The following is a 20,182-nucleotide window of genomic DNA, read 5'->3' as shown; positions in this document are numbered from 1 at the left end:
AATATTATTTGTCAGTCAAAAGTGCCTGAAAATGTCATGGTACCTTCTAAATCTAATAGGGATGCCATCTTGGCATAAACAGTTTTGTACAGCATCTTCAGAACTGGTATTACTGCATTGTTTTCTTCACAGATTTAGTGTTCAGCCATGCACATTTTTTGGTTGGGTTTTTTTTAAAATGAATCTGGCTAGCTCATTACTCTTGGGATCATATATATTTTTTTCATCACTCTTGTTGAACTGGTACATTTATGACAAACATCTGTAGCTTTCAATAACAGGTGAATTAATCTTTGACAGATCAACTTAATAAAGAAAGATGGCTTATAGCCAATGTTTAAGTCCACATGAAACAATCAAATGCAACCATTAAAAATTAAGTTTTAAACTGTAAAAGTGAAATTTCCATACAAAACTTTGAAGTGCTATTACTATAAGTCATGACTGCAATGATGCCAGGAGTCTTTTTTTTCTTGCACTCTTTTGTTAGCTTCACTCCTGACTTGGCTTATCTTATTGATAAAATATGCATCTCTCCACCCATTCTGTCTCAATAACATTTGGATCCCTGCCCAGAAATGTGACTAGCTAAAATAAACTTTATAATTAATTTGATAGGTATATACACTACCTAAACCACCATCTCAGGACATGCTAAGTATTCCACAACACTAACTTTCCAGGTGTCACATCTGATCAGCCTCTCCAGTTACCTCTTCCAGTGTGGAAATCTCCCAGCTCATTTTTAAGTGCCATATTAAAACTAGAGCTTTTTATGCTATTGGTATTTCCAGTGACTCTCTAATGTTTGAATCTATTCAGTTATGCCAGTATAAATTAGGAAAAGTACTGCTCATATCACAAGCGCTATAGCTGTCTAAACCCAGTGAAACAGGAGACTCCAACCTGAAAGTTTAAAATAAACATGTTTCTGTATGGCTGTCTCACAGATACGGTTCCTGGGTCCTTTGCCAAGTATAGTGTCATTAATAAAAGGGCTTCCTTATCAAAGTATATCTTTGCTAAACTGTTTGGAGAACTGTGTGGTGCAATTACAGTGTTTCATGATGTTCCCTTGTGGATAAAAAACTCTGCAAAATTTTTAGACAGATGCTGGGAAATTCTGATAAATTTAAGCCATCTTTAATAAGAGATGCTGCTCCTAATAAATCACCTTTCTTCTTTCTAATATTCCACTGATATGAATTTTCTTCATTATGGCAGATACTCAATATCACAGGTCAATAAAGCTTGTGAAAAGCTATAGCCTTGTTTGATTCCTATGGGAAACATAAATGTTTCTTTAGGAAACTAAGCAGACCTGGGAAAAAGTTTGGGAAATGCATAGTAGCAATTCGGAGAAAAAAATTCCAGCTTAAAACACCACTGAAATCAAAGTTCACATTCTTGCCAATTTTTCCAGTGGAAGCTCATGTTGTGCACCACATAGTTACGAGGTGAGATGTACTTGTACGCTTTCTGTCCCTCTCGAGTTCATCACTGAGGTCAGGGCTGAGTTGGGGTCAGTTTGGCTGCTTTAGCAGCTCCAGCTGTTCAAACCTCTGCCAGCTCCCAGATGGGGCTAAGCTATGCTCTCCAAGCTGCTGTCTGTTCCCAGAGAGAGCCCTTCCTTTCTAGGCATTACTGGGGCAGCTAGACCCCCCAGTGCCAGCTCATGCCTAGCCCTGCTCACATCCACATCCTTCCCTGTACCCTTTGTCTGTGTCCTCTGCTCTCCTTGGGGGTGGCTGTGCATGTTCCAAGTGGGCTCCACAAGGAACTGTGGGCAGCAGCTGCTCTGCATGAGCCTGGCTTTGCCGCCAGTCTTTCCTAGGCTTAGCCCCCATCTCTCTTTCTCTCCAGCTACCTCTACCACAAGCTAATCACCTTTCAAGTCTGTTCCATGGGCAGCTCAGGAATATGGCCTAAACAATGCCCCAAGTGTCTTTTAATACACATTAAGACAACCCCCTGCACGTCTCTTTAAGCAGGGCTCTCAGTCCACTGGACAATCCAGACCTTTTTCTAGCACCAGCATATTTAGAATTCAGTATGTGTTTTGATCTTAAACTAAGAACGTGTTTATTTCACAACTGATGAGGCATCTGCCATTGTCTTATAATCTTAGACATTATTTACTTTGGGCTACTGTCTGGTCTTTGCTGCTTTTTAATTTCTTCCTCTTTCTTCCCAAACAGTCTTTGATTTAATCACGCAGCAAAGCAGCAATTACCAAGAAACAGAAGAGGCATGCACAAGCCAGTAAAATTGTCTTGATATTTCCCCTTTTTTCACAGTATTTATGCATTTTTCATGCAAACTCTAGTCATTTATGATCACCACAAATGAATGGGCAAAAAAATTAGGCCGTTCTAAAGCATTATATGTCACTAACAAAAAAATTTACAAGTTTGTAGCTGCATTTCATATGACTCTGTGCAAAAGTTATTAATAAGGCTTGATTTATTATTTCTGTAAATAGTATGTGTCCTTTCTTAGAAGTGTTTTCTGTTGTTTAATAAGATGCTTTGGCATTGAGAAAACTGACATTGCTCTGATCACTCTGATAGCTCCTTGCTTTCAGTATCAGTAACATTCAAGTAATTATCTGCCTGTTAAACAGAATAAAAAAGATTTTTGAATTTTTGTTTTCTGGGAACAGCAATATGCTATCAACAACAATCCAGCATTAATAAATGTGTGTGCCAACACAATGAATAATCCTATGGAAGTGCATCTGACATAGTGACTGGTACGGTGATCCCAACATAGACCTTTTGACTCATTTCTGGAAGCCCTCAGAAGCACTTGGATCTTACTCTGACTGCGCAAGAGATAGTTAGGGTTCTTCATGTGGGTGATATAAATAATTTTGCTGAGGCTGACAGCCCACCTTCTCACAGAAACCACCTCTGTGCCCCCCCACTACCAAGAACCAGACCATGCAAAACCAATACAATGTGGAAAAATCTCAATAGGCACCTGAAGTTGATAGCCTGCATATGACTTGCACTTACTCATGTTACAGCACAGTATTGTGTTGACTTGGTTAAAAACACACTGGTTTGGAAAAAATGTCAGATTGATTTTCATTTAAATGTATGACTCAAGGTGAAAATTGGATGGTGGCCTAATTTTCACAGGTGCAGAGTAACTTTAAGCCATAGTTTTTAACTATCATTATCAAAATTGAGAGTTTGAGTTGAGAATTGAAGTCCAAGCAATTCATAATGCAGCTCCACAGCCTGTTCTCCACCTTGCTCAGCAGCCTCACGGGAGTGCAGAGCTTCTCTGGCTGTCCAGGGCAGCAGTGCAGGGTGACACACTCATCTCGACACTCATTTTCTGTGTGAGCGGTCAGAAAGAAAATGAGTGGGTAATTCAGTGCATCTAACTTCTGGGCAAGGGAACTTGGACATGAATTCAAAGCTTTTGGGGGACAGATTGTCCCTGTGGGAGGTGCCAGTGCATAAGTCTGCTGCAGCAGGGGGGTCCAGGCAGCTGCTTTGTTATGAGACTCCAAACTGCCTAAGTCTACATGACTACTGAGCTCAGATGAACCCTCTTGCTTTAGAAGTAATGCCAGCAGCTTAAAACTCATTATTCATTCTTTCAGCCTCCTTGGTGAGCAAATAGAGCCTCTGCTGTGCTGCTCTATGTAATGCCTAGGGTATCTGCTAGGTAGGTGCATGTCATTCACCTTTACCCGCCTTTGAAGTACCTTTCTTCACTATGAGCATTTACTGTGTTAGGGATTTAACTTATATTCTCAAAAAAAATCCTTTACATATTTTGTAGTATTTCCACAGATGCTATAATGCACAGAATGTTTCACAAAATCTCAGTTACTTTTTTCCCCTCAAAAATTACTCTGTGTACAAACATCCTGATGGTTCATGTTCATGTGATTCATGCCATTTCCCTTTCTATAAATGAAATGTGTATTAGCCTAGTGCCTTTGTTTAAATATGTTTCATGAAACTTCTCGCCTCTTCACAAGCTCTCATTATCCTCCTGTTTGTTGAACAATGAATACAAAATCCCTTCACTACCTCTACAACTGATTTTCTTTCCATTTTGCCTTTGCTTTGAAACATCAACAAGCTGGCTCTCTCACAGTACATAGTTCACTTACTTCGTTTTACTTTGATTGCTCACCGAGTTCCCTAGGAAAAATAAACTAAAGAAAGCAATGCTAATTGTGATGGAACTTAATCACATACTTAATAAGAATGCCCAAAGCTTCCCCTGAGTGGGAAAGGCAGCAGCCCATGTTTACATGCTTTCCAGAGCAGAGGCCAGAAAAAGGAGGCCCAAGGGAGTGAATTATGTATTTATTTCCTTGATCTCTGGAAAAAGGAACCAACAAATGGAAAGACTTTCTTCTAATCAAGAAAGAAGGAAGAAGGCGGAACAAGTAGAAAATGACACCAAAATCCCTCGTAGCAGATGACAGTGTACAAGTGGAAAAAATAAGAAAGCGGGAATAAGACTTACAACATTTAAAAATATTGTTTACAGGGAGCTTTTATGAAATGGTTGCCATTTCCATGCTAGAAAGAAATTTTTCAGAAAAGGAAGGAAACTGGTGGCAGTACTGATGGGAAGTTCAGTAGTGCTATATCAATAGCCCAGGCCTTATATTTCTCCTGAAACAGACAAAGCATTCCAGATGGGGAGGAGAAGAGGACGTTATTGGGAACTGCAGTGCAGTACGACACACAGTATCTTAAAGGATATCCCTAACAACATTATCTACGTTAAAGCATTTCTGAAAATCCTCTGGTTTGGCTAAAATGGAAGATAGAATTGGTGGAAAGTTTTTTTACATATTCTGGATATAATGATATAGTTTTCTTTCTCTGTAAGTGCAATTTTTTTAAGGTCAGAAACCTAATTTATATCAATTATATAATGCAAGTAAGTTCCAAACATCTAAAATTCAAGCATTCCCTTCCCTTAGTTATTATTTGACTTCTCAGAAATTTCTGCACTGGCAATATTTCATGGAACAGCTCCCACTGCTTAATTAAAAAGGAATCCTTTTAATTTTGAATGATGATATGGAGGACCAGGAGACTTTCTAAAAACAATTCATTAAATGCAAAATAATTATGCTGCTTGAAAGGCTGATCTTATTATAAATAGTAGCAAATCAGCCAGCAACTTTAGATGGCCATGTGAGAAAAACAAAGGAAGGTGACTCTAAATCTATGGCTTTAGTGTGTTTTTAGCTACATGTTTTATATATACCACATCCAAGAAGTAAAAACTGTAAAATAAATTGCAGAAACATATTATAGTATCTGGAACTGTAGACTAATGAGCTAAATGTCACACTTAATTGACTGTGTCCCTTCAAGACCTTGTAGAACATATCACTTGATATATGTCTGATATTCCATAAGGTCCTCAGAGGTCCTCTGCCCTGGGAGATTTCCAGGTATTGTTGTTGAGGGAGGTCACAGACAGGGGCAAAGGGTTAGAGAGCTATAGCTGTTTTAGATTCAGGTATCTGCAGCATAGTCCTGCATTTTAAAAAGCCATGAAGGATTTCCTTGGTAATGTTTCATAAAAATAAAACTATTCCTCAAATGTTTCAGATTTGGTGCAAGTGGGTTACATGTGCCTGGGAAGTTTTATGACCATCCTCTCAAAATTAGTTCTTATCTCATTTGTATAGTCTTCACTGCAGATAAGGGTTTCTGAAACCCATGCAAATCATACTTCTGTGTGATGGTCTGCTGCTGCTCCTCACAGAGCTAAGCTTAATAATCATTATCACTGTACCTGTGACCACTGAGTCCAGTGAGAAATGGTGCACAGCAAGTTCTTCAAGAGGTATTGTAAAGAAAGAGACTAAATTGTGGACTCATTTGGCCTGGAATAAACTAAAATAATGCCTCAAAACCAATGACCTGTACTTATTTTCACAAAAATGACTCAGAGCTTAGATCAGAATGCCAGATCTTCCTAGTTAATTACAGTGACAGTGGTAATAAATGAGAGCTCTATCTGCTCTATGGAAGGCAATAACAAGAAAATAAATCTTTTGTCTAGCACAGATTGATATATTGCTAATAAATTTCATTCAAACTTTGACAACATGCAGCTTCACTTTGAACCAGCAAATTTAAGACTAGATGTGGAAGCAACCCAACTAAGGACTTCTGCCACATCAAGTGAACCTTATCCAAGGTCAAGCTGTTTATGCTACTGAAAGGAAAACTTGTCATTTTTGCAATACATAAATTATATGGTAGTAACTGAGGACGTGGGGGCTGAAATGCACAATTGCATTCTTTCCATGGCTCTTGTAATATACTTTACCCTCAGGATTTTGTGCAAGTACTCTGTAGGGAATGAAAGGCTAGAGGTCATGTGAGTGTATAATGTTTGGGGATGGTGCAAGAAATCAAATATTTCCTTAGAGAGTTCTTTTTAATTAATCAAATGAAATATGTTTGCAATATCTCCAGTGCTGAATGCTTTTGATGTTTTATTCAAAAAGCCACACAATGTCTCTAGGTTACAGTAAAGGCACAATAACTCATTCAGGGGCTTAGAAGCATGGGATGGTAGAAAACAATTATAATAGGGTATTTTTGTCCCTCACAGAAAACTGCATCCACAACATAATATTGGTTCATTAATTCAGCTGTGGTGAAGACTGGTGCATGATTTAAACAGAAAATGTTCTGTTCCTCAGAAAGTAAGGCAAGCAGGAAACAAAACAGGACAGGAACACCATTGTAAAGAAGAGATTTTGTGTGGTTGAGTGTCTGTGGATGGATACACAACATACAACGAGACATGGGCACAGTGCCTTAAGCAAGGCATGTGATCCCCTGTGCTATTTAATAACTAGCACAGACTCTGTTATGGGGCTGACCCTGATGGTGGGTATTCTCATCTTCTGGGCACCACTCCCCACAGAGAGTTTGGCTGCAGCTTCCCTGTTTTTGTTGGCAAAATAGGGAAGAACCAAAGCCATACTGCATGAGGAGGCCTTGGGGCCAGAGGTATCTCCAGGCTCACTTTGTGTACAGGTGCACAGGGGGCTGTGAGGGGCTCCAAGGCCAGACAGCACCTTTGCCTATGGGCCATGGCATCCCTTTGGAAAAGACACTTCCATGACCCTATACAATCCTTTTTAAGTGCGTGCTTTGTAAAGCTTTACTATTTACCATTCTTGATTGGTGAAAATTTCCCTTTTATATACCTCAGCCTGATAATTCCCTTTTAGGCTGAAAACAAAGATGCCAGCATTCTGGCATCTTTGTTAATTTGTGCAGAGTCCCCTCTTCAAGAAGATTTCTGGAAGTTATGTACCACATGTCACCAGAGACTGCACATGTATTTAAAATCCAATTATGTAAGTCTTGATATTCACTTTCCCCTGTACTGTTGTTGAATGACCTAGAAAAGTCAGGCCACCAAAAACTTATCTAACCATCAAACCTCCCTCAGGTTTGGATTCCATTTGCAGATGCACACATGTAATTGAAATAGTTACTGCTGTTGTCAGACCCACTTTGTCAATGGCAATAAATGGTTTATGGCAGTTTCAGAAGATTGTTACTAACTGTAAATAAAGCCATTTGGGCAATGGTTTTGGTCATACTGTTCTAAGGCTGCTATGCCAGAATCCTTTTGGGATATACCAGTGGCTGGTTTAAGTGTTTTACTTGCTGCCAAGAAATTCTCCTTCTATGAATTTAATATGCAGTGAGGGAGTGCTAGAGTGTTTGTTGCTGGGTAGCCTAAGAGGCAAGCTATTACATTTTCAATCAGGTTAGCCTTTTAGCTACCCCCATGAGCTCCTATCTGGACTCGAAACCTCCCTTTGCAAGCCAGTTTCTAATTGCTAATGTTGAGTTTCTCTAGCAGTCTCTGTCTGATGGTTTCGGCCCAGATTTCAGCCATGTCCTTACCAGAACTCAGTCAGCACTGCAAACTCTCTGTGTCGACCATTGATCTGCCTTAAATCATCCTCATATGGTAACAATTGCCCTTCCTTTTGGAAGCCTCTCCTTATAGATTTGCATTTTTCTTTTATTTTCACACAGAATTAAGTCCTCTGTCTAGGCAGAGCATTTACAACTCTACATCCCATACAGTGAAATGTCTTTTTTCTTTTCTCTTTTGGAAGAGGAAGTTCATAGTAAGACTCTATTTTTTTCCACTGATATGAAGTTCTGACACTGAACTGGGTATCCAGCACTATGTTGTCACTGCCCTAAAGGTATATTGTAATGTAATTTCTTCTCCCACCAAACACCCTACAGAGATGGAGGACTCACCAGAAGGACCAGCTGTTCAAGTGTACTGTTTTGTGCCCAAGATTTCACCCAGAAAAATTTGGCTTCTAGTTTTGGCTTGATGATTGGCCTGCCAAAGTTATTAATTATTTGGCTGGGGAATACCTCAAGGAGGAAACTGGAGGACGTGGCAAGCAAGAGATAAGAATAATATGCTGCAAATAATGGTTTTTTCATCCAGTGAAAAATGCAAGATGTTCTAAATTAAATACATCATCTTGAGATCTTTTTCACTGAGCTGTCAAATGCTGAAAGTATCAAGCTATGAAAGAAAAGAAAGAAAAGGAAATGAAGATTAGTAGTGCCTGACTTCTCCTGCAAAAGTTTGGGTAAGGCAGAAGGGAGCTGTCTCTCAGCAAGTGAGCACACTGGACATCTCTGTAATCATACTGGTCCTAGAAGTAGTTGGATGAGGTCCCAGAATGGAAACTTGGCATTTGCCTAAAAGCTGGAGACAATGGAAGCTGTTCCTTCTGCCAGAGATGAGAAATGGGTTGTATCTGTTGGCCCCAGTTCATAAGGGTGGACTAGTAGCTGGAAATCACTGACCAGGAAACAGGCTGTGCTCACCCTGAGGAGCGGGAAGATCTTCAAGGGCTTATGCACAGCAATGAGTGCTCTCTTGTTGTTTCTGTCTTTTATCTACAGATAAGAGATACACATACCCAAGGTGCTGTTTATGCCACCTTTTCCGTGAGAGGGAAACAGTCAGAGGTAGCATGATCTGCTCGTGCACATAGTTGCTATTGATGGCAATATGTACAGGACAAAATAGGGGACATGCTGAGGAAATGCTTCTATGATAAATGGGCTGATGAAAAATGAAACAGGTGCTTCAGTGAGGTGCAGACTGGGGCAAAAATACTCTGAGAGAGTGCTCAGAAAATTACTTTCTCCTTAGGTCATTTGCAGGCACAGTGTGAATTACAGGAGTTTAACCTATGAAATTACTTCTGATGCGGTTTGGGGATGATACTTGTGCTTTATAAGTGATTATGTAGGATGCCTAAATTTAGACAGGGTAGCTTCAACCACTGTGCCACATACAGCACTTCTCAGTTCCCGTTGTGGCCTTGGCTGAGCTTCACATCAGCATGAGACCCAGGCTAAGTCACACAGCCCTGTGATACAGCTGCCATGGGACATAAGCCAGGGCCTGTAACCCAGCATGGAGACAAGAATGGATAGCAGTGGATAGTGGAGTGGAGGAACCTGGATAGTCTCCTGATACAGCAGCTCACTGTACCTCAGGCAAATTCAGAATTTCGGAAAATCTGAGACATATCCGTAGGGGAGGTCTAGCCTGGAATGATGATCTCAGCAAATACCAATGGTTTGTCTTGGTTGCCCTCCAGGAAATGTTTATTTACCCAGGCTTTTCCTGGAGAGATCTGTTGTGTAGAACATCCTCACTGAGGGATGGGGCATTGCAGTTTAATGAGTTTTTGCAACTTACATGTTTGTGATAATATGTACTCTTAAAAAGGAAGCAACATCAACATTGAACTTCTGTCTAATTAGTCTTACCACAATTGTTGTATGTAGCATGCATGATGTCACTGTAGAAAGAGGCTGTACCTTTCCCATTCAGGCAGGGTCACTGCATTCTGTGGCAGTCAACCAGTTTGTTTCCCTTGTTTTTACATGAAGGGTACCACAAGAAAGAGCAAAACATTCATAGATTGGGAAGTATGGGAATGGCGAAAGCCAAAACAAAATCAGCTGGGGCAGCAGTACCCCCAGAGCTATGTGAGTGCACCTTTCAGTGCTGGACCCGTCCCACACAGGGGTCAGTTTCACTTCTCTCAGCTCCTGCCTGTCAGGGGGCTGCTGTCACCCAGTTTGGTGCTCCTTGGTTAGAGAAGTCACTGTCTTTGTTTTAGCAGGCTTCATCAGATGAAGATCCTTGCCCAAGTACTGGTTAGTTTAATGCCAGATTGGACTTAAGCTAGAGAATAGAGCAGCATAGGAGGCAGCTTGAGGGAAAGGCTGGGCTGCCTGCTGCAGGTTCAACAAGACATTTTTAGGAGTGCTTCCTACATCAAAATACCCTATAAAAAGCAATACATAAAACAATAACACTTGTTTTGTTTGTAAAATCTACTGCCTTATCAAGGCAGATATAACCCTGTAAAACTGAAAGCACCCAGTAGTGTATCCCTTGGTGGCAGGTGATTCCATCACCAGTGCAGGCACTGGGACTCCTCTGCCTGAGGGAGCCACTTCCGCACAAGCTGTGCTCCTGGCTGGCCCAGGCACAGACAATGCTGGCTGTGCTGTGTGGACACCAGCAAGAGGCAGCAGGTTTGGGCAGCAGCTGAACTCAGTAGTAGGAGAGTGGCCATGACATAAGAGCTGGTGCAGCCAATTCCCTGGGATGCCTTTAGTCCACTGTGACTTTTCGCAGAGACCCCTTTTCCACCAGTTGCTCCCTACGCACCACTGACATGATTTCTTATTAAAAAAAGAATCACATTATCGGGGTCTTTGAAGCAGACTACAGCTGGCTTGCGTCTCTGGCCCCAAACAGCAATTCTTTCTGCCTTCCTGAAATGTGTACAATCACTGTGCAAGCGTGCAGGAGTGTGAGCAGCTGGGAGCAGCGTGCAGGGGCAAACAAGGGGTGAACAACTCCTACCATCAACCATGGGTTTGGGCTGGGAGCTCTTGAGCCGCAGCGAGGGCCTGAAGCGGGTTCGGTCATTGAAGCTCCAGCTCTTCTGCACTTTGGTTGGGCTGCCCTCGGTGGCAATGTCAGCACTTGGTGAGCGGCGATCTCCCACTGAAGACTGCCTGTTTTTTATGCTTTGACCCCGTGGGCTGGCCATCCGGACCCGCTCCTTGAAACTCAGCTTTTGACTGTGAGAGAGAGAAATATATTTTACTTCATAGCTACTTCAATCGTTTTCTTTTTTCTATTGTATGATTATTGAAAAAATTGTGTAAAAAATCTCACTGGTATGAATCTCTTTCTTAAACACTTTTATTTTCATTGAATATATTTAATTTGTGAATGGAACTGATTTGATGTTTTTTGATAGAAGCATTAGCATTTCCAGTCTATCATACAGTACAGAATAAACTTCTAAAGGAAATTAAAAATAGAAACAATTTCACCCAATTATTATACACTAATCTCTATGATGTTTTTTCTATTCCTTGAACTTGAAGGTTTGTTTCCATCTTAGTCAGCCAAGTTCAGTGCATTTCTGGCCATATCTTCAGATAAACAAAACCAAACTGTATTTTATTGTTACTGCAGGCCATGTAGTATTGTCTGGTTTGAGGTTTTTTTAAGCAGGCAAAGAATACTGTTAACATATACTCATGCTTTTGCAGGATGTGGCACTTCAAACATTTCATATGCATGATTAGTGATCACTCATATCCAGAATTCCTTGTTAGAGCACTTACTTGGACAAGACAAAACCAAAATTAATAAAATATCCAAGAAACAGCATGATGGCTGATTAATGGAAATGTAATGATATGCTGTGTGCTCCCTAAAGTCATTGCTGAAGATTTAGCTGGGAGCTGACTGTGTGCAGGTGGTACTGGACAGGTAACAGAGCCCAGCCAAGCTCATGACTGTGTCTGCTGTATCAATGGTGACCCTGTGGTCTTATGGTTGACCAATTTTAAGGTGGTTTTTTTTCTCCTGCTGTGCTTGTAATCCTCTCCCCCAGCCAGCTAAATGTGGGTTTTGTAGATTTTCTATTTCCTGGTGCTTAAATTACCTTTGCCCGAACATATCTGATGAATATCCTGGGGTCACTGTGACTATCTACCTATGCTTTTTAATTATTTAACATTTTTGCCTTTCTTTGTCCCTTCCTGTAGCAGAAGACACAAAACAGAGAAGGAGTCTGATACCAAGGTCTGGAAACCTTGTTTTATATGCAAGGTTAAATTCAATTGGTTGAGCAAGGGAATGGTCACCTTGATCAAGTGTTCCTGTTCTTTCAAGGGGAGAGATGATGAGGGCAATGCAGTGTCTGTTCATGGAATGGTGTTACTGGGACTTGCAGTCCTACTGCCCTGGTGTAGGCTTTGCAGGGGGACTTTTAAAACACCTTTACCAGTGACTGTCTACCTGAAAATTATGGGGGTTCTTGAAGCTAAGACACTTTCTAGTACTCTCAAGGTCTTTGCACTTAATTTCAGCATGCCCATAAGATGTTTTGAACAGGAACAGATCCTGAGATAATTAACTAATGCTAATATGGACTATGTGGTTCTTAGATGTTTAACCTACTGCATTCTGAAAATACAGTGTTAACATGTAATTATATGAAATGGAAAGAAGTTATAAACCTATGTGGCTGTGAAATGTTGAGATAAACATATCTTTGTCCATGCATAGCAAAGCATAGCATTTCAGTCTGAGTACAAACATTCCTGAGAGCAGAAAGGATGCAGTTTGTTGCAGGCAAAACACATGCTGGGATGCTTGTAATGTGATAATTTTCAAGAATACTAAAAAATGAGCACATCAATAGAAAGATTATTAGATAAATGTATTATAAATGTATTTCCATATGGCATGTTTGATTACTTGGAAGAATAATACCTTTACTATAATTTCTCAATGTAATCCCCTTCTTTTCTTGCCCAAATAAGCAATTGTTGAAATAAATACATCACAGGGACGAAAATGTTATCTATTTCCATTGTAAATTGCTACCCAATGCTGTGGCATAAGGAATACAAAAGATTCCACAGAACCTAATATTTGAAAGAAAAGTGTTCCAGAATTTAGCTTTGAATACAAATTACATTTCAAGAGTGAATTATATTTCAGCTCAGGAATCTTTTGCATTTCACAGCAGTGAAAATATGTATGAAAACTGTACAATATTTATCAACCACATTATTGCATTGTCATGTTATACAGAATGAGGAGAGAATCAAAACTGACTTCTTCTTATAGATATTATTCCTACAAGTGTCCCCCTTTTTTTAACTCCCCTTACGGCTCAAATTGTACTTGCTATTGAAAAATGAAGTCAATTGATGCTTTTTTTCCCCAAACATTAGAGTTAAAAAGTTTCTGGACAGCTCTCATCCTGCTGCACAAATAAAAATGAAAGGAAAATGGGTAAAATAGCCATAAAACCTATCTATATAGGTAATATTTTTTAATAATCGTATCAACTCCAAAATAAAAATGAAAACTTAAAACCAATGTCAAAACAGAACATGTACCGTTCTGTCAATTAATTTGTACTAATGAAAGCAGTGGTTGCCTTTAAATGATTGGTAGACATGATTATTTCATTTATAAAAGCTGAATGGTACAGAATGACTACTTAACCTGAATATCTTTAGTTCTCCAAATCAAAGCAGCAAGGCAATGGTGAAAGGAACAGTAGGCATTTTATCTCTACTACAGACATTTTTCAAAAGTGCAATGCTGAGAATTAAAATATTAATGTAAACTGCAGAGTTTTTACTTAAAAACTCAAATCAAGTCTGCTTTGTAGCAATGACCATGTACTGGCATGCCAAGGGTCCATGCAGAGAGTACTGCATTGTGAAGAGACACACAGCCCCCGAAGGAGGGAGGGTTTGAAAACTCTCTTCTGCTTCTTGAGATGCATACCCAAAGAGACCAGCTAGAGCAGTTCTTTGCTTCTTGGATCCCTGTTCCTATTTTGAGACTGGTGGGAAATGTTACTGAAGTCACTGGGTCCCTCTCAGCACAGGCATAAATTGTGTGACTGACAGTGGAGAAGAAAGGTTGAGAGAAGAAAGCTTGTGCTTGGGAACACACTGTCTTGGGGCTCTTCTGTGTATGAGAAATAACAGATCATGAAGGAGTAATTGAATCAGAGCACTTTGAGCATTCCCTGACCACGCTTTTCTCCAGAGCAAAAGTCCCTTTCCTTATGATAAAGCCTAGCTCCTGGCTCTGGATTCTTTGTTGCAACAGCAGTAGAGATGGTGTTAAAATTGCAGAGTGAAGATAACACACCATTCAAGCATCTTTGGACATTCTGCATTTGAATCAATAGCCAGTGACTCCTTTAGGGCCCTTTATTCTGATTTAATGCTGGTTGTATCAGTACTGGCTTGTGTGTGCTAAAAATCCTTCAAATCTTTCAGGTCCTGGCCTATTATACTTTTATCTTTCACCTTTTTTCCTCTCTTTTTACATGGTATCCAAAGGAAATCCCTTGAATCAATGTAAACCGGTTAATTACCATTGGATATTCACCCATCCCCATAAGTATTTACAAACTTCATGTGTTTGTCCAAAAGGCAAAAACCACAAGAAAGAAACAGGAAAATAAAATAGCACAAGTTCCTAAATCAAAACTATATTACAATGATCTGAGAGATCCACAGCTGTCTCCTGTTATCTCTGCATTCCTTTAGATGTGTGTCTGTCCATAATTTCTTGTACTTAATATGACTTATAATTTAGCCCAATTGGTTGACATACATTTTTCTTCCATGACAGACTTCCCTGGCAATGGTAATTCCTTTGGACCTATTACTCCTCTATTCTTGCAGGCTGAAAGTTGTGGAATGTATCCTTATCGATAACACTCGAGCTTGAAGCATCTTTTAGAAGAGATCAATTTCAACTGGCAGCTATAGAAAAGGAAGCAAATGACTTTTCTGTGTTTTTCAGCCTTCTGAAAGGTCAGTTGTAGGATCTTGTGACTTATTCCTCCCATTTCATGCCCAAGGCGCTCACTTCCCTAGGATAGCAAATGACTTTCTAATTTTTATTTCTTCGTTTTCTAATTCTGCCTTCGCCACCTTTGATCTACGAAGGAATGGGTGTGTAGGGACACTAGAGGTCACTGTAGCTTCACTCAGAGGGAACGATCACTTTCTCCCGGTCCAAATGACTGCTCTGGAGAAGGGCACGCAAATCTTTGCTTGCTCTGTCTTCCATGGACCATCTCCCTATACTTTATTAACCGAGCATCTCTTTCCTTCCCAGTCCCACTCCCCCATTTGCCTGCCACCTTCCTAAATTTCTGGTCAAGTTAAAACCTGCTCTGCCTCAGTCTCAGACCTGCAGCACTACTGCTTGCTACTAGACATAATTTCACCTTGTTTTTCAGCTTTTCATACTGAGCCAGTTGGTGGAAGCAAGAATAGGAAGAAATTGAAATGAATCAGAAATAACTGGAGGGCCTGAGGGTGAGGAGGAAGGACTTGAGTCTTGAGACAGAAGATAAAACTGCCAGAAATTATCACCTATGGCAAACAACAGCAAACAGGTGCCCGTGCCAATTTTCAGTAGTTAGCTACCTATAAATACAGGTGTTGGCTCTTACTGAGCCTACAAATACTTTTACTGAAATTAAGCTAAGTTGAACAAATGCAAATGCAATGGATAATACTGTGAGATCTAAAGTTCTAAGACTTCACCACCAGTCTCCTTCTAGGACCACAAACTCAAGAAATTTATGGTTGTATCTCATACCTTCGATAAGTAAAGCAAGAATTTCAGCCCACAATATATTATATTTGAATTGTCAATCAGAAAAAGTAAATATTCAGGGTGTTTGTGCATTTTTTCCTTTTCAAAACAATTTCTAAATGAAGAGAAACTATTTTGATCCTAATTTGCTGTAATCAGTTTGTACTTCCACTGTCTTTTACATTATTTTTAATAAGTAAGAAAAAATGCAATCAGCTTGAGATATGAATCATAGGCTTCTTCCCGTAAGATTCATCTATCTAGGAATTACCATTTTTGGTAACAGACACAAATTCTAGAGAATTCAGCTCAAGTAGATGCTTGATTTCACATGCACTCCTCTATCTTCCAGTACAGGATGCCGGCACATTATCCAGAATCTGTGTCCAAGGGGATTCTTCTCAAGAACAATTGCACATTTTGGCTGTTGTAATTGCCTAGCATACTATAGCTTAATATTCTCCACTAATAATTAGGTTGAGAAATCAACTGCCATGGTCATAAAAATCCTCTTGGACTTGGGGAAATGGCTTTACCCAAATATTCAAACCCAGTTTTAGATCTCCACAGGGTAATGCATTCCAGAAGTTGAAGTGTCAAGCAGAGAAGGGGAATGGGGCTTTGCCAAACCGCGATGTGCTGCCACTGCAATTGTCTGGCTGGATGAGTTTGAAACAACTGGTGTTGCTGCCATTGTGTTAATGGCATTGCAGGCAACAAGCAAAAAGGGACTTACAGGCACTTAAAATAAATAGGAAACATTTGGAGAAGTAAGGAACTTTAAAGCACTGAGGAGGGGAAGTGAATGGATCATGCACCTGATGTTAGTTGGCATTCTCAAACATCATGTGAATAGGCAGGATGCTGAATACCTATGTTTCCGAGGGGTGTACATCCTGAAGAGCTTCTGTTTATTACTACAAAGCTTACTAGGAGTGAGGGGAGATAGAGGACTCTGTTACTAAGCATTCCAGTGCTGGGTGAGGGGTTAGGTTTTCCACCTCAAGCTAGATTATGCATCTTTGCAATTTCTTTTTTATATGGTGCATGCAGAGTTGTTTACATTAAATCTACTTTTAGAAACAGATATGGTATAGGAGGTGAAAGAATTCCACAACATAATTTACTTGTTTCCCTCAGAACAGGGCTGAGTTTTCCCCTGAAGATCTTATACTGGCAAAACTGCTTCTTATTGCACCAGAGAGAATTGTCTGAATAGGGAATGCATATTCAGCCTCATGAGTTACAAGACTAGATGGGTGACATTCATCCTTTGCAGACACCCAGTGCATGTCCTACACACAGTTTAAGACTGATTAGGCTCTCTGTATGAGACAAAATTCATCAGTCTTGATCTAGTTTCCTGCACAGGAACTATTTCAGCCATGTTGTATAACTGAACAGAGATAAATGTTTGATTGTTTTCAGTGTGTGCATTTGCAGATATTAAGATCTAGTCTTTTAAAATAATGTGCACAACTCTGGAGCTGATTTATAGAAATGTCTCATTTATAGCCTGGATACACCGGAGAGGTTGTCTACCAATACTTTGATAAATTATTAATTAGAATACTTGTGCATAAAATTTTGGGAAATACAACACATTAAAATCAATCTGAAGCTGCAGCCTCATAAACACAACTGTCTCAACTCAAATGCATAGCGACATTTCATCACCTAATGAAAGACTGCAGGTTTATCCATGACAAAATACAAGAATTAATTTCTGTAAATATAAGTCAATTTGCTAGGAAAGAAGATAATTAACTTTTCCTGAATACAAGGTTTTCTTCACTGTTCTTAGAAGGGAATATAGAGCAAAGAGCATGTTCAGAATTCAATCCAATGTACTGCTTGTGCAAACACTTCTTCATTTAAGAGTGAAACAAGAGGAATTGTACTTTGTTCGCATAGCATCCCATGCAAGTCACTTAGCATTGCAGTAAGAAACAAGTTAAATAGTCAAGGACAGGTATCTCAAAGTACATTGCAGCAGTTTGAATTTACATCTTTGCCACAAAAGACCACATACACCACTTGTATTTTCAGTGATACAAACATACAGTGTGATATATCAGCATAAGAGCAATAAACAGCCACTGAAAAAACACACCTTTTTTAAAAGGCACTGAGTGGTCTGTAGGGTTCTTACAGTAGAACATGATCTTAGAATTAACAAGTTCATTTTTACATATACCCTAATTTGCAGCACTGCATATATTAATTGCTTCTGAATGAGTAAACATCTTCCATTCAGTGAAAATAAAGTGAATAAAGCTGGCTAAATTGTTGACTCATTTTGAAGCCACAATTTTTATCATCAATAGGGAGAGCACAGCATGGTTTTGACAGCTGGGTGTTTGGGTTTTTTTTTCATCTAGTTTCCAGTTATTGTAAGTAAATTTGTCTCTTTTAGTGCTTGCTGGTACAACTGGGAATAACCTCTCCCCTCTGCACAAATCCCAGTTTTAGAGGGATATACTCATTTACTGGCAACTTCTGTCTCACCTTTAAAAAAGTCAATTTTAAATGCTGCTGTCAAAAAGACTAGGAAATACAGCTGGTGACTGCAAGATCAGACTGTAATAATTTAATGAGATCAATGTGTTGCTAGCAAGCCTGTGGAGGTAATGTATACAAAAAGTCCCAGAACTGACAGAGCAAATCCTGTCCCCTTGAGTCACAGTGACACTAACAGCAGTTACATGTGCTTGGAGGAAAAGGTCGGAGTCAGGTGCCAGAGGAGCAGTCTGGGAAGTGGAATGGGACACGGGTAATTGATGTGAAGACTGAATAACCCAGAAGAACTTGTGAACCACAGTAGAACTCGGGGCTGGATGTATTTCAGGGGCTGATATGTCATCAACACTTCTTTCCTTGGCTTTTCAGTGTTTTCTGCTGGGAGGTAAATTCTGCTATTCTCTGAGTTTGCTGATACCACAGTGCCAGCTGCCAAATGCCAGCTGATTCCCATCCCTAACGAGTTTCTGAGAGAGAGTCATTTCTAGCCACTGAAGCCTTTCCTGTTCCTAAGGATTTGGGCTATCAGTGCAGCAAAGACCAGCATTTTCTCCCACTGCCTTAGGACATGCCTCTCCAGAGCTTTATTTACCCAGTGAGGATGGCCCTGCCAAGGCTTGCTGCTGCCAGCTGTAGGCAGTCAGAGCTCAGCTGGGATCTAGGCTGGGTGGGAGCCCATCTGGGCTCCTGGCTGACAGCAGTGAGGCTTTCTTCAGCAGAGGTACCAGCCTGGCTCCTCTGCTTGAACTGAGCCATGGGGAGTGCAAGCCATGCAGCCAGGAGGAGGTGAGACACTGCAGTGCTGCTTTCCCCCAGCCTCCTATGTCCCAAAATGCTCCTTAGGAGGGGATGACAGAAAAGTTAGAAAATGTGGAGACATGGCACTGAGGAAGCCTTGAGAATGCTCCTGCAGAGCAAAGGTGACATCCAACCAGACCCATCAAAGGATTCTCCCTGCAATGGAGGGTTGGTGGGCTTCTTGACATTGCCAAATTAAACTATATGTCTGTAATTTCCTCTGCAAATCCTGCATTGATTTTACAGCAGAAGCTGGGGACATGTCCTTGCTCAGGAGCTGGGTCTGGGAAGGCTGGTCCACTGGCTGCTCTGTCATTGTTCAAACTGACCTTTTCTCAAAGCTACAGCATGTTAGATGTGTAAAAAATTGCCTATTTTTTCCATAGAAAAACTGGGACAAAGAAGCAAATTTCAGCAGCATATGAGTTTAAAAAGATCCAATTTGTGATTATTATCCATCAATGGTTGCAGTTCATTGAACCTACTGTACAGAACCCAAGACATCTAAAAGCCATTAGGAAACAGCAATTTCACAGATAAAAGAAATAAAAGAAACTACAAACCTGCTAGAAGATTCCCCTTGTTCTTTTCTTCAGGTCAGGGAGTGGGAGGGAAAAACATACTTGTTATGCAGATAGTAATCACATTACTTAGTTAGAGATGATGTTATATGTATGATAGACATAAATGGCTATGTTAATTGGTGCACAACACACACATGACATTGCAACCACAAAAACATTCAAGCAAGACTCATAACCACAATGGTTCTGGAAAAGAAACTTTTCAGATTTTTTAACACATGCATAACATGCTTAGTACATACCACTGCAGACTGAGTTGGCAAAGCACTTAGGCAAAATGCATTGCTGACACATATATAACAGAAAGCTGTAGTTTCTTATTAGATATGTTATTTCTGGTAAATAAAAAGGCTCCATTTTAGCACAGCAATATGCTTATTTAAAATAAGAAGTAGATGCACTTTTGAGGGACAGTCATATTTTAGAATATTTTATGTGGGATACAACTTCATTATTTATGTAATTTTCTATCCGTCCATTTATACTAATGTTGCTTTCAGTCTGTTTGTATATGTAAA

The 20,182-nt window shown here is 40.0% G+C and overlaps 1 protein-coding gene across 2 annotated transcripts in view; it reads right to left on the bottom strand.

Moving 5' to 3' along the window:
• KCNQ5 (potassium voltage-gated channel subfamily Q member 5) overlaps window positions 1-20,182 on the bottom strand; it is a 278,801-nt gene that overhangs the window by 16,186 nt on the left and 242,433 nt on the right. Inside the window, exons 9-10 of one of the 2 annotated variants that reach the window (XM_064707395.1) lie at window positions 19,644-19,670; window positions 10,960-11,180 (exon numbers count right to left, since the gene is read on the bottom strand). In XM_064707395.1, coding sequence (XP_064563465.1) covers window positions 10,960-11,180; window positions 19,644-19,670 — 248 coding nt within the window. The remainder of the gene's footprint in view (window positions 1-10,959; window positions 11,181-19,643; window positions 19,671-20,182) is intronic. The other variant, XM_064707396.1, reaches the window with a different exon arrangement.

The sequence above is a fragment of the Zonotrichia leucophrys genome, chromosome 3 (genome assembly GCF_028769735.1).
Source record: "Zonotrichia leucophrys gambelii isolate GWCS_2022_RI chromosome 3, RI_Zleu_2.0, whole genome shotgun sequence".
Classification (NCBI taxonomy): Eukaryota; Metazoa; Chordata; class Aves; order Passeriformes; family Passerellidae; genus Zonotrichia; species Zonotrichia leucophrys.
This window is presented reverse-complemented; position numbering and strand designations above follow the sequence as displayed.